Raw genomic sequence first — 15,582 nt, forward strand, 5'->3', positions numbered from 1 at the left:
GCAAAATGCCTGACTGCCATCTTTAAGTTTTTACATAGATATGAAAAGACAGCCGGATGTTGTTCTACATCCCTTCAAAGGAGAAGAGATTTAAGACACACACGGTAGATCTGAGCTGAAGCTTACTAACTAGCAGTCCTTCTTACACCCTTATCATTTTTATGCACTTTTCTGCTTTTGCAAGAGTGGGTGGTAGCAGTTCCCAAAGTGCCATGGCTGGATTCTGAGTCACTAAGCAAGACATGCACCTTGACATTTGCTTTTACACAATTCCTAAAAACACAGTTTGGAGTCTTCCCTATTGTCAAGTCTGACAAAAGAACCACTCTGTAAACCCTTAGCCTTATCACCAAGCCAAGGATCCTTTCTTTTCTGTCTGTGAAAATGAAGTAGGCCAAAAGCTTTGTCGATCTGCTCTTGAAAACAATATGGTCACAAAACTCACTATAACTACTCTGTATCTTTACAAATTTTGTGGGGCTGCCCTGTTTCCCACCCCCACAAAGGGCTGATTGAGGTGGCAAATTAATCCTCTACAGCGTGTAAAACAAGGTTCTGGGAAGCCCTAAGCCCACTGGTAGAGCACAGGGACGCTGTTGTGCTCAACCCTTCATCTCCAGGGAATCAAAAGGAGCCACAATGCAGTCATCAGCATGTTTTCACTCTGCAAGACCCACACTTCCTATTTAGAGCACACAGCCATACCCCATTCTGCATTCTCACAAGGCTCCTTTTATTTATTTGTGTTTGTTATTATATGGTGCATACCGACATGTTTGTGTGACTCCACTGGTGTGTACACACCCATTGAGAGGAAAAAAGAATGTCCATTGTAAACTTGTTAAAAGGAGAAAGAGACCCCCACTGTTTTCCCTTTGGCCAGACCTCTATAGAGAAAAGATTTTAACTCTCGATGCCCCAGAAGGGAATGGCTTCTTTGTTATTCCACATTTTGTAATGGCTGGAGATCACAAATGCATCTTAACTTCCACAGGCCAGAATCTGATATTCCTTCAGTTCCACAGCTCACATCAGACAGTGAACTATGTATGGGGAAGCTGATATTTAATAGCTCAAGCTGTTCTTACAAAGCAAGATAAGCATGGCCAGGAAGAAACTTACAACGACTCAACTGTGAATAGTATTTTTGTGAAGATTTTGGTTGGGTCTTTACTGGTTTTATTTTGGAAGTAAGTAAAAATATGAACTGTGATGTCTCCAGATATTTTAGTTTTGAACTGCTTGCTCAAAAAAATAAAGCTAAGCACCCACACTATGAACCACCAGCTCATGGTAATTTTATTAGTGATTCGGGTAGCTGCATAGAGTCAGTGCCTCCATAATCCAGGTCTACGTGGTATAAAAATGAAAAGAAAGCTAGCTAGATCCCAATATATTCTTGCTCTTCCAAATTATGTCTGTACTTATGGCAACCAAGTTAAAACTGAGTGGTCTTTTGTTGCAGCCACATTTTTGAGCAGAAGATGCTACGGATGTCCCTTTCACACAGAGGCACTGCACACCAAATTCCTTCTGTGTCAAAGAGGCATGGATATGGGCAAGAAGTAAGTGTCCGCCTTCTTAATGGAACCTATAACTCTACGTCAACCTGGGATACAAACGGTTAAGTGCCACATGTTCTCGCACTCATTCTCACTCTTTTCTAACTCCAAAGGACAGGGCTCAGTGACAACACAGTGCATGAAATGAAGAGGGAGGGCTCTCAAATTAATTAACTGGAAATGAGTCATGTCAATGTTTTGGAAAGGCAGAGGGGAGAAAAGAGATTGGTAGAATTAGTCACAGTGAGAAACTTACTTCAAGTGCCCGCCAGTGCTCAGAAATCCAGTGAGAAGCAGAGAATCAAAGGAATGAAGCGTACTTGCCATCTGAAAGGATGCACAGAATCCAATCAAGGGTCCCAGTCGTTGCCAAGTAGGGGGTATGCCCTCAAAAATGTTTATTATCAACTACAACGGTAAGCACAAGGTACATGACTGGAAAGCGTGTTCTACCCAGGGGGACAAAGGTGAGGCAGACGTTCACACTTACTGCACAGAAATAAAGAAAACGTCCACTTGTAGCTTACACACATTGAACTCTAAAGGATGAGAGGTTCCCACATCTGTGCTCTACATTTCCAATATTGGGGATTTCATACTGCAGAGATGAGAGATCCACGAGATGGACTCTGAATGTGTTCAGGTGGAGATCATTCACTAAGAAAAAAAAAACAAACAGAAACAGGGTCATAGCAACAGCACATCTATTTACAAGAATCATCAAAGGGAAAACACAGAGCTTTGCTTATGTTGTGGTCACCGGGAAGACCCTCAAAGGATATATGCGACAGCACACAAAAAGCTGCAGTGGATGCTGCTACTTTAAAACCAAGCCGGGTTCAGGCCAGGAACTTGTTTACAATGTATACGTTTCAGTATGTATTTTATGTCATGATCTGCATTAGTTGTAATTTTAAGCAAATGGAATCACAAAACCTGACTAAAAAGTTCCTTGTAGCACTTTTCAGATTTGCTTATTTAGCAACTTCTCCCTGTCTCCTCTCCTCTGTTCTCTATAACAACCTCTCACTTCCAAGGTTACAGGGACACAGGGGCAGCTTCAGGGAGAGATTGGAGAACAGTTTACATAAGAGTACTTACAGGTGGGGGGATGTCATTATTAGACTTCAGAATCAGTTTCTCTCCAATCTTTTCAACTTCAAAACCCATTTTCTTCAGCAGAGATGCATCTGCCAAGCCCTGCTCCTCCATTTTTGCAATGAAATCTTGGTTTTGGCTGTTGTCTTCAGTGAGATTTCGCACGGCGTACACCACCCACTGCATCATAACTAGAGCAGAGTGAAGGAATTTAACAGCACACTTCCCCATTTCTGTAACTCACATGACTGTTGGAGGAGTACAAGAATACTGATGAGATTTTCTAGGGGGTTATAAAGAATAGAAATATGCACTCCACGAGGAAACCATTTAAAAGGCTGTAAAAGTGCACACGTGCTTGTGCATCCCACATGTGATTCAGCAGCCCGCCCTGGAGAACAGCTCACAGAGTGTCTAATGAACAAGATCATGAGCACGGACACACACACACACACACACACACACACACACACACACACACGGTGTGGGGGAGCAAAGACCTGGTGCAGCTACTGCCGAGGTTTAGGAACACAGCAGTACACATACGCACACTCCCGGGCATTATGTCAAATCACTAGGGAAGGACAAGAGGAGCTTTGCAGACAAATCAGAGGCGCTGGGGGGAAAAAAATCAGACAGGAAACTAGTTCTGTTTAAAGTGCAGTTATCGGTAAGAATGGTTTCCTAGGAGTCACCATGGAATTTCTCTCATTCAGTATTTCAGAGACAAAGCCTCAGCTGTGAAGGATTTGCTAAGTTCAGTGTGAAACACTCATGCCCTGAAAGCACACGACCCTCACTGCCTCCCCATGCCCAGGCCCTCAAATGAAATGCCCCGCTTGGTGTCCCCACATCAGAATGAAGACGACAGAAGCTTGGGGTCACACTGCTGCATTATTCATGATGACTCAGGTGGCAGGAATAGTGTAACACTCAGGAAAACTGAAAGATGTTACTACCCAGCATTCTGTAAGGCAGAGACTACCAAGGATAGGCTTTTTGTTTAGGTCTTCACTCTGGTCCAGAGGGAACCACAGGAGCCTAGGCTAGAATAAATATATTTCCAGAGAAGTAGGCCTATCTGCTCACAACCAATAGTGTGTCAAAATAATCAAATCCAGAGGGCTGGGGATGCAGCACTGGTTCACTGGGTCATGGTTTTGGTCCCTAGCACCCCCCCCCCAAAAAAAAAGACCCTTTCCCTGATAGCCATTAGATACACCACTCAGGCAGCTCCAAAGGCAGACAGGGGTGCACAAAGTTCTAAAGGGCATCAGGCCAAGCTTTGGATCAAGATCTAGGCTTCTCTGGCAAGAGAACTGGTTCTGAGACATTTCAATCAGAAGTGAAGCCCACAAGAGGCTGTCAACAGTAATAAAGGTGGGAGGCTCTTCTTGAAGTACTTAAAAAAAATGAACCAGTTTCTCTATAGCCCAGTAACCTCAAACGAAATTAAATCTTGAATCTATTCCCTACAAGAATGCAAGCATTAAGGGCGGGGGTACTATATGATCAAGGGGTATTTATAGGGTTTTAGAAGATTGTGCCATTCTAGCCTTGATAATCCAACCCTGGTTCATAACCCTGTCCAGCTCTTCTACACATCTCAGGGCAGCTCTCTTCCTGATCATGACCCTTTCTCTGGCTGGGCTCATATTTGTGGAACGATACGGTCTAGACAGAACCCTGTTCAAAAAAGTCCTTAGTAGCCCTGAATGAATGAATGGAACGATCTGTTGGCATTTGAAGGTTTATCATGGAAACACTTGAGGGTATCGATGGCTGAGTGTTTCTGAAGGTACAGAACAGAGGCTGCACTTGCCAGCGGATGTTCAGTCTATACTTATCACCCTTGCTGGAGACTGTTTTCACCTGGCAATCTGTCTGCCATCTATCATGACAAGGTCCTGTTCCTTTATAAGGCTTTGCTTCTTTTCTGAAAACCAAATCCACACAAATACTGAAATAACACCCGAATTTGCATTTCTCCCCTTTCTATGGTCATTGAGTCTCCACTTTGTGCCATCACAGAAAATAAAAATAACATCTGTGGGTGCCAGACACTTCCAGCACAAGAAGTAATTTCTGAACAAATTATTTTCTATGACTCTTTCTACAACAAAGGTGGCACTATTATTATACAAACTCATCCTTTCACTTTTTATAGAAATGAGGAAGCGGCAATTATGATGAGCTGTGACTAGAGGCGCAAACTCAAAAAGACAATGTGTAAAACTGAGGTGGGGCTGGCCAGAGATAGAACAAAACACGTTCTCCTTCCTAGGACCTTCTGGCTATTAACTTAGAGAGAAATGAACTTGGACAAATCTGAGGTGACCAAGATTTTTCTAAGAGCTCCTGCAATCAAAAGGCTGGGTGATTCAGTGGTGACTGTCACTACCAATTGCGAACAGAGTCTCTGGAGGAAGATACCATGACCCAACTTCAAGTTATCAAGTCAGCTCCATTTTGGGGAGCGCCAATGGCCCTGCCTTCCTATCACTAAGGACCCTTGCCTCTTAGACCTCACATCATACTGCCTATCTTCGTAAGCCTTGGTCCTTACCTGTTTTCTTTTTCAAGCAGCCTTTCTCAGCTGAGTCCCAGGTACTGTGGGGAGCCTTCCAGGGATCTCACTACTCCCCAGTACCAGTGTAAACTAAGGCTGTCAGAGACACCCACTCTTAGCAACACTGCTTCTCACACTGCACTGCACTTAGCTAAGAGCAACTCAACGACAGGCGCCATACCTAATTCACTTCTTTGTCTCCAGCACTCAGTCTAACGCCGAACACTTATTTGTTAGCTTGGGCACTAGGGCACTTACTATGCACGCTCCTACCATCTGTGTGTATTTTTGTGTACCCTAATAACTGTGAGCTTCTCATACATGATTGGTGTCTTATTCATCTGTCTTTGTCCTTTGTCTTAACACAGTGCAGGGAAATACCAGCTGAATGCATAAAGGCAAGTGCATCCTCTCTAGTGCCACAAAGTAGAGCCATGATGACACTGAAGTGAGCTCCACAACAGTGATGTTCTGTTTTTTTTTTTTTGTTTGTTTTTTTGTTTTTGTTTTTCGAGACAGGGTTTCTCTGTGGCTTTGGAGCCTGTCCTGGAACTAGCTCTGTAGACCAGGCTGGTCTCGAACTCACAGAGATCCACCTGCCTCTGCCTCCCGAGTGCTGGGATTAAAGGCGTGCGCCACCATCGCCCGGCCAACAGTGATGTTCTGCCCTCACATCCCAGTGGTTTCCTGATCATGGCTTGGAAGTCTAAGATTCCAGGACAACAAACCCAACACAAATGCAAGCCAGGAATGAATGCTGGACTGTGTAAGCAAAAGGGCCAAGACAACCAAGTATCAGCAGAATTCTATGGAAAGCTGATTTCAAACACATTCATCTCAGGGCAGGGCTAAGAATTCTTTGAGTATGGCAATTTATCATCAACTCACCCCTAAGTGTTTGGAAGCCAAATTGCATACAAAATACAAAACAACCTGGTGTAATGCCAACTGCCTGTAAGAAGAAAAGGCAGTTTACAGAAGAGTGAGTGTGAGAGCTCTCTAGCAGATGAAGGGCTGCAGCTGGGCTTCAGGGATAGCTCTCCAGGACAAAACATAATGGAACCAACAAACTAAGAGAAGAAGCCTTGATAGCCAAGCAGCAAAGGCATTTTTGTCTTTTCCAAAACTGATAGTGAAAGTGCCAAGATGTGGAAATGAAGGCCATGGAGGGGTTTGGGAGAACTATAGCCATAAGAGCATACTGGAACCAACACTTCAGCACCTGGGAAATCAGAAAGAACTGATGAATTGCCAACACCAGCACTCGTCACTAAACTGTGACTTTAACATTTTTTTCATGTTATCAGTGGCATCAACCAGCTTTCCCAGGATTCCATAAAGCTCAGAGTCCTGCACATGTTCTCAGGTAGACATGAAGCATCCCTCTCTCTAAGTGAGCACCAGCAGCTGATGGTGCAGTCCATCAACAGAACAAATACTGCTAAAAGTCCTCTGGACTGTTTCTACTCAAATGAGAACATTGGGCTGGTGGGTTTCAGATTACACACAAATTTCTAAAGTTTATTTTTATTAGGTGTTCAGGCTCTAATGTTTCCTTTTAAATTAATTTTTAAACTCACATATTAAAGACATGATTGTTCATATTTTGGGGCTCCATATGACATTTCAACACCTATATGTATATACACTGCAATGCTCACATCTATTTCATCCAGCAATTTTATAATTAGTTTACCTATTATTAGTGTGTATGCTCATGCATGGTGCACAGGGGTGTGCATGCCGTGTTTGCAGAGCTCAGAGGACAACTCTGTTGAGTCAGTTCTCTCCATCACCTTAACATGAATTCTGGGATGTGTGTGAACTCAGGCTGATAGGCTTGCAGAACAAGTGCCTTTACTCTCATTGAGCCATCTTGGTGGCCTTCTTTTCCCTTTTATTTGTGTGTATACATGATGTGTGTGTGTGTTGGAGAGCATGTGTGCCATGGTGCATGTATAGAGGTCAGCAGTGGAGTCTTTCTTCAGAATACTCTAGTGTTGTGACCCAGGCCTCAGAGACCACAGTGGCAGTTAGCAGCATGCTGCTGCTGTACCAGGAAGGGGTAGAGGAGAATGATAACGCCTGTGTTAGCTGGACAGTCTGTGGGTCTCCACTGTTAGTTCTCTCTTTCACTTCAGAGTGGGTTCTGGGATCAAACTCAGGTTGTCAGGCTTGCAAGCACCTTTACTCACTAAGCACTGTGTTAGCACCAATATTGCTATTCCTTTATGGTGAAAACCCTCAACTTCCTTTCTCGTGGTTTTTTGAAATTTAAAGTACACCATTGTTAACTAGTCACCCTACTGTGCCACAGCACCTGAACTTCTTATTCGTGTAACTCGGTACTCAGAGATGACAAAAAGAAAGAACTTTTTTCAGAAGATGGAATTGAAAAGAGAAACACTGCAAAACACAATCTTAAGAGTTGTCTGATCCTTAGCCCTGGGTCATGAATATGTATGGTCTCCTTGTTAGTGTGCTGTGAATGGCTGGAGCCTGAGTAGTCAGTTCAGACCTAGACAGTCTTAAGTGTCACAAGGGAGATTAAAACAAGTCCCAGTTAATATTCACATTGCCCTCTTGTTCCCTCTGTAAAGGGACAGGGAACAAGAAAGAGTGGGGGAGAAAATTCAACATCTTCTAAAGTCTCTAATCCTACCAATACTTGAAGTCCTTTATTGTATGCTTAGCTCTGGAAAGAGCGCTTCTACTGTTTCCATAGCTACTACAAATAGAAGGCATGAGCCTGTTTGTCACAAAACTGCCTTGAAAGGGCCCGCAATCAGTGCTGCAGCTTTTCTGCAGAACACTCTGGTGTTGTGACCTAGGCCACAGAGACCACAGTGGCAGTTAGCACCATGCTGCTGCTGCAGCACCAGGAAGGAGAGGAGGAGGAGCGGAGAATACCTATGCCAGCTGGGTACCATGTGGGCCCCATGCTAAGCCTGGAACTGTGAACAGGTTAGGTGACTTAGTATGAGCGGACAGAAAATTGGAGGAAAAATTTCACAAGCAGATTAGTACCAACCAGCCAATTTATGTACAAGTCAACTTTAAAGTACAATCAATTGAGTTAAAATGTTACCTGTTAAGACAGACTTCATCTAGCTATAGGCAGAATGTTTTTAGAAATCAAATCCAACAGACTTCAAGTCTAAAGATGACTGTTGCCAAGGCCCTGTCTAGGAGCCTGCTGAAAATGGGGGTTGGCAAGTAACTGGCAAGAAACAATAAACAGTTTTATCTATTTTATATAATTTTCATATATGTTAGGGAATCAATTTTAGTATCTAAAAATTCAGTTCAGTCACACGTGAGTGACCCAGGGCTTTGTGGGAGAATAGACACCTTCTGCACTGCACACCTCTGTCCTGTCTGCCTGCTCCTCTCTCCAGGAGCCTCCTTCCAGCCCGTGTTCTGACAGTGACGCTACAGGTGCTTCACAAGCAGCACTGCTTCCCCTTCTCCATGAGTTAATCCTGCCTCTGAGGGGAAGGTAGATGGAGGCCACCCAGCTCCCACCAAGAAGGCCTGGGGTGCTGAGCACTTGTTTCCTGGTCCCTACCCCCAAGGTTTTCCTGCTTTGTATGAGGGGAATAAGCACACTTCAGTTTTAGTAACATAAAGCATTTCCAGAAGTTTTATAATAGGACTGCTTGCTATGCTCATAAACTTCAGTTTTGCAGAGTTTGAAAAGGGTGTTACTTAGTGGTGATGCAGGCATTTATCATTCACTCTGGTCCTCAGATAATCTTTCCATGGCATGGTTTGTAAAGGCCCTTGAAGGAGACTTCTCTGTCACCGACTATTCTCAGTTTTGTTGGAGGACTGCCATGCCTGCTTTTTGCCCTATAGCAGTAGCTCCTCCAAAGCTGTATGCGTGCAGATCCTGTTCCTTCCCTGGCTAGCTGTCTAAAATAACCTTTCAGCATACTATGTAGGTAAAGATCAACTACTATATGGCATGCATATATAGATATTATGTCAAGTACATATATATCCTAAAATTCAAGTAAAAAGCCTTTGATATCTAAACTATTATCAATGAAATATAAGTATCCCAATTCCATACTTTTAACAGTCCCTTGCTTACTAGTTCCTTGCCTATCCAAAGCTATAGGTCAACATCTGAATGGCAGCATGTTAAACCCCATGCTTCTTTGGCCTACTATCTTTACAACTACTTAGCTTCTCTGAACAGGCCAATCATTTCTGGACATCCAGAGAGATTTCTGTTGCTTTCAGAATGAAGTTCATTTTATATCACTGTTAATTTTTATCATTATCTTTAGTTACCAACACTCATTCACTATACACTATTCTCATTCAGAAAGTAAAGAGGAAGGCTTAGTAAGGACAGATTCTCCTGAGTCCTGAGAGGGTGCTGGAACCAGTGTATGCAGTAACCACCACAAACCACCCACACTGGCTCCCCCTACTGCCCTAAATTGTTGGATTATCTCGTATCTAATTGTCTTCTGAGTTGTGTGTTTTAATGCAAGGGAACATCTGTACTCAAGGGTTTCATTGAGTGCTGCATGTGCCATTCCATGGTTTGCGGCCTGTTGTCTAACAGTGTCTAGCAGATCACAGCTCACATCATGTGTGCATACCTGCCAACTTACTAATGGCTAGCTGCCAACACTGAAAGCGGGAAAAGAGAAAAACAAACAGAAAAGGGTAGGAAAGAAAAAAACCGACACATTCGTGAGTTATAGGCCATAATATGAAGAATATGGAATATATGTTCTTAATACAAGCTACAAATAGCAAGTAGTTTCTGCCTACACAGAGGGAAAGTCACCTCAGAATTATCACCACTTTAAAGACCAGATGCTTTCCTGTCCTCTCCAGCCACAAGGGAGACAGAAAGAAATTGCAGAGATGGTGCAAAACAGCTCTGTTGCTAGAGACCTGCTCCTCTGTGCAAAGGCCACATCCACTCTTTTACAACATCCAACTTACTTTTCCTAGAGTGACCTTTAAAGAGGAGTGAGACACTGTTCAAGGGCCTCCTCCTCGAAGCCCACACATCGCTCCACCTTCTGAAAGCTCCCATTTCCTGACAGCATCTGTGGGCAGGGTAGGGAACCATGCCACATACCGCCCTCTGTCTGGACCCTGGCCGGGTTCCGTGCTCACTCCTTCAATCCCAGATGCACACCACCCGGCATCCAAGATGAGAAAGAAAACATACTGTGGGCCCATCCAGCTGGCAGTGAAGTCATGGGAAGACGACATTCTCCCTGCCAGGCAGTCATCACTCGCACTGCCCACTCCAAATGCTTCTGTGGCGAGAAGGGCTGTGCTCGCAGGTACCTTGTCTTCACGGGGTTTTGGTGGTGAAGGATCTTAGAGCACTGAAACTAATTTTGTACATTACATATTCTGGAATCCTTTTTACTACCCACTTCAAAGCAGAGCGTGGTACAAAGCAGGCACAGTCTGGCACCCCTATCACACTACAGGTTTCAGGATCAGAAACAACCAATACCACTTCTAACCCAGACCACACCAAAGGGCTTTGGGGCCACAAGTGGTTCCATTTGTATTTGGGGCAGCACTCTGACGTCACTTCTGAGACTAACCGGGCTATTGCATGCGGCATGCTAAGAAGTATCCAGCATGTGCACTGAACCCAGGGCATATGAGCAGTATTCTATAGCACTCTGGGGTACTTTCTTCCTGGGCTCCCTGCTCACCTGCCAGATTACTGTCTTATCTGAGCTGTGGCCTTTGGTATGTAGAGCTTAAGTGATCTAACTATTTAACCAGAGACAGCTTGCTCAGTTCCTGTGTCAGATTTGGGCTGTGAGATGTTAAGGAACACATACAGATGCACAACACAAGCACATCCACCTTCATTCTTGTGGGGACAGCTGGGGAGATTATTAGACTTCTAAAGAAAACAATGCCCAGGAAGCCAGTCATAGCCAGGTCCCCACTAACAGTGTCACGGCTGAGCTTTATAGCAAGGCCCCACCTGCTGGGACAAGAGATGTTTATAAAATGCTTAGAGCTCTGGAATAGAAGACCCATGAGGAAAGTTGCTTCATCTGAACCCATTTAGATCACACTACCCCTCAGTGCAGGTGAAGCTCTGAAGGACATTTACTTCAATGTCTCCCCCACTTGCCAAGGCTGAGAAGAGAATGGTCAGTGTATCTGCATAAAAAGGAAAAGTAGTAATCAAAACAATAGCAGACTCACTTCTAACCTAGTTGACAGTCTCCGTTTTAAGCACTTACTAACCCTATGATTATCTTCAACCTTCTGAAGAGGAAACCAAGATCCTGAAAACCTAGAGGCTGAGTAACCTGTCCATGCCCGCAATAAAAGGTGGTGAAGCCAGGGCATAGGCACAGGCAATGTGGCTTCAGCATTCACCTCCCATCTCAAGGCCATGAAGCTTCCAAACATCTCTGGCTGTGGGAAGAAGCAGGGCAGGCCTTCCTCCTGACACTCTGAGTTTCATGCTCTGCCTAGACATTAAAGAAGGGAAGAATAGTCAAGTTTGAGACTTGAAACAGGTTTCCTTCACTCCCAAAAGCTCACAGGATAACACCAACCTGCAGATAGCATTCAGACCAACAATCTCTATAAAACACTTTCAGAACTAGCTAATAAACTGATGTTCAAAATGAAGTGAAAATGTGGAGTCGAGAAAGTAATCCATCTAAATTACAGGAGATTAGTGTTGGTCTAGCACTAACGACATTTCAGAACTAATAAAGTGTAGCCAAGGGTCAGAAACAGTTCTGCACTAGAGAGGATTAAATGAAGAACACAAATAGCACAGAGCTTCTGGTGGATTTGAGAGAAGACAAGACACAGCAGGCATACAAGAGCCAGGAAAGTCCCATCCTGTGAATGCTGGGGCCTGGGCATTTGGACCTACTGTCCTTAGTGAGGTTTTACCAGTCCCCTGGGGGGAGGAGGAGGTTGGTCATGGGTCACATGGCCATATTGACAGACTGCGTGCGCCTGGCCCTTCCCCTCACAAAAACCATCAGGAAGTCAGCAGTCAGAAGTGGAGTGTGGCCCTAAGACGTAGGACAAGAAAGCGGTGTCTGAATACATAATTAGAAGGAGGTGGCAGAGAGATGCCCTGATTCTTTCTCTGCATAGAAACCCTAAGCCCGACTTCCTATCGGGGAAGACCACTACTGCATCTCTTTAGCCTCCCACAGGCGGCCTACAACAGAAACTTATAATCTGAAAACAAGAGTCAATAAATATTTTAGACTATTTCAGTTAGGTAAGGTGTTGTGGTGACATTAAATTTCTATAGTTTTCTGATATATCTTTTAGTACTAGATACTGTGCTTTTGTGGAGGAGATTATTACAAAACTGTAATATTTCTGTTGTTATCATCATGCTTGCCTGTTTGTGGTACTAGGGTCTTGGTGCACGCTAAGCAAGCACTTTACTACTTGCTGGATTCCCTTCTTGAAATGTTAACACTTGAATGTGCTTTCCCTCTAATATAGAAAATATGGCTTGTTATTTATACTAAGAATAGAGCAATGGATAAAGATCCCAACAAAAGTGCAAACTGTTAATCACACATTGGAGGATTTCTCCGAACCTTAACCGTGACTGAAGCATTCATATAGGAGGTATGAAGACATCATATGCCTTGCCTAGGTGATGAGGCCCAGGTCTAGCTCCAGTTCAGAGCTTTGTAGTAGGAGTCATTTCAAATGGGCACGTTTCCATGCCTCTTGGCTGTAAGCTCCCTCATTCATACAACGAGGATCGCAGATTTTCTTGTATTATATGAGGTGATGATGGTGTGGGATTCATGGACATAAGGTCTAAAGAGGACTGCCATTTATGCCGTTAACTGCCTAACAGACTTGGTCATGCACAAAAGCAATTGCCACAACTTTCACTTTTATAAAATAAGGGTAATATTTTATGGATAGTCATGAAGATTAAATAAAATCACAATGTCATGGATAAGAATTGTTAAATGGATGCTTTGGTTCTTGGGTTCAAAAGATCAGGAACTAACTCTGTATGGGCCCCGAGAAGGAACTCAGTACAAGGTGCAACTGCTACATTCTGTTCTTCAATTTCTCACTGCAGTGAAATAGGGCTCACCATCTTTACCATTTCTCAGTGCACAGCTTAAATATAGCTACAATGCTATACCCATCCCTACAACTCTCTGTGTGGTGTATGTGTGTGCACACGTGGAGGTCAGGGCATGATGCTGATGTATAATGGTTTCTGTCTTTCCATTCTTCAAGACAGGGTTTTTCTGTGTAACATTGGCTGTCCTGGAACTCGCTCTGTAGACCAGGTTAGAACCGTCTACTTCTGCCTCCCGAGTGCTGGGATTAAAGGTGTGTGATACCACTGCCTGGCTCCATCTTATTTTTCTGAGACAGGCTCTCTTGATGACATCTGAAGAATGTCATTTTGACTGTTGGCTGGCCAAGTCTTCAGGCTTGTGCAGCAGTCACTTCGCCCACCCTCTCCATAACCTTTGGGGCTGTACGACTGAAACTCTAAACCCATTAAGCAGCAATGTTCCCCCAGCTGCCAGCAGACACCTTTCCACTTCCTGTCTCCATGGTTCCAACTATTCTAAGTACAAGACGGCGGAGATGACACGTCTTTTTATGACTGGCTTACTTTGTGGCCGTGGGGTTCATTTATGTCACAGCATATGACAGCAGTTGTTCTGTGACACAAAGAGCATATTTTGCTTTCCCATTCATTCTCTGGATGGACACCTAGGCTGCATCCAGCCTATAGCTACTGTAAATGATGCTGCTATGAATAGGGGTGTGAAAATATCTCCAAGGTCCTGCTTTCGGTTCTGAAGGAAGTACACTCAGAAGTGGAATTGCTACATTGTATAATGATCTTGTTCTTAACTTTCTGGGACAGCACTACTGCCAACAAATGTTTTGATAGTAGCTGTATACTGATTCCCACTAACAGTGTGCACAAGGTCCTAATTCTTGCCAAATTGTTTAACTTTCTGTATTTTTGACAGTTAGCCACTGTAGGGGGCATGAAGAGGTATCTCATGGCTTGCTGTGTGTGCTTAATGACAAGTGATACGGAGTATCTTTTCCTGGTGATTACAAAGCCCAAGGAAGATCTTTTCAATTCATTTGTCCATCTAGGAATTGACTTATGTGGTTTGGTTATAAGTATTTTCTCCCATTCCAAAAAAGTTACCCTTTTATGGTTGATGGTGTCTTCTAATGCACAATTTTTAAAAATTTGATGCAGCCCAATTTGTATGCTGACTTTGCCATTTGTATCAAAATTAAGAAGCCACCCCCAAATCTAAAGATGGCACTTTCTTCCTTGTGTTTTACAGTTTTAGTAAGATCTTTAGGCCTTTGATAAAGTATTGTGTATGGTGTTGGAAAGGGTCCCTCCTAATGTCCTTTTTTTGGCAATGGGTCTCATGATGCTGTCCAGGATGGACTCCAACTCTTGGGTTCAAGTGGTCCTCCTGCCCCAGCTACTCACCTTCCCAATTTCTGCCATCTGTGAGTGTCCAGTTTTACCTGTACTATTTGTGGATAGAGTGAAAATTCCCATCCTTGTCAAAAAATTATGAGACTATGTATGCCAGGGTTTATCTCTGGGTCTGAATTCTACTGTACTAGTTCACATAGCTTTCTTTAGGACAATTTTAAAGCTGAGATCAAGTTGTAGAATTAGGAAGCATAAGGACTCTGGAGAAGTGTTTCTGATGTTTCCTGAGATCCTATGAATTTCAGAACAAGTTTTCCTACTGAGCTGCACTAAATCTAAAGACATAGTAGAAAATTACTGACGGATTATCAAAACCTTCAACTCATGAACATGAGTGTATTTCCATTCCCTTAGAGAGCACTTTTCTTTCAACAACATTTTCATTGTATAAGCCTTCCACCTGCTTGGTTAAATTAATTTCTCAGTATTTTATGATGCTACTATAAATGGAACACTTTCTTTTTCACAAGGTTCATTAGTATACAGAAATACAACAGTTTCTAATTCACTGATTCTGTATTTTACTATTTTGTAGAATTCATTTATTAGTTATATTAGTATTGTCTAGAATACATAAGTTTTCTGTATGTATAGTCAATCACCTGAACAGTTTCATTTCTTCCTTTCCAATTTAAATGCCCTTCATTTTTTCCTGCCTAGTAGCTTTGGCTAGAACCTTCACAACTATGTCAAATAAGAGGTAGAAAAACAAGCCAGGTGGCAAAGGCAGGCAGATCTATGAGTTTGAGGACAGCCTGGTCTAAATAGAAAGTTCTAGGACAGCCAGGGCTACGCAGAGAAACCTTGTCTTGAAAACCCCAAAAGGAGCCGGGCGGTGGTGG

The 15,582-nt window shown here is 43.3% G+C and overlaps 1 protein-coding gene across 1 annotated transcript in view; it reads right to left on the reverse strand.

The window, feature by feature from the left end:
- Positions 1-1,919: 1,919 nt before the first annotated feature.
- The window catches only part of Atxn10 (ataxin 10), a 150,403-nt gene continuing 136,740 nt past the window's right edge, over positions 1,920-15,582 (reverse strand). The window contains exons 11-12 of the mRNA XM_005354399.2: positions 2,664-2,851; positions 1,920-2,219 (exon numbers count right to left, since the gene is read on the reverse strand). Coding sequence (XP_005354456.1) covers positions 2,217-2,219; positions 2,664-2,851 — 191 coding nt within the window. The 3' untranslated portion in view covers positions 1,920-2,216. The remainder of the gene's footprint in view (positions 2,220-2,663; positions 2,852-15,582) is intronic.

The sequence above is a fragment of the Microtus ochrogaster genome, chromosome 15, assembly GCF_000317375.1.
Source record: "Microtus ochrogaster isolate Prairie Vole_2 chromosome 15, MicOch1.0, whole genome shotgun sequence".
Lineage (NCBI taxonomy): Eukaryota > Metazoa > Chordata > Mammalia > Rodentia > Cricetidae > Microtus > Microtus ochrogaster.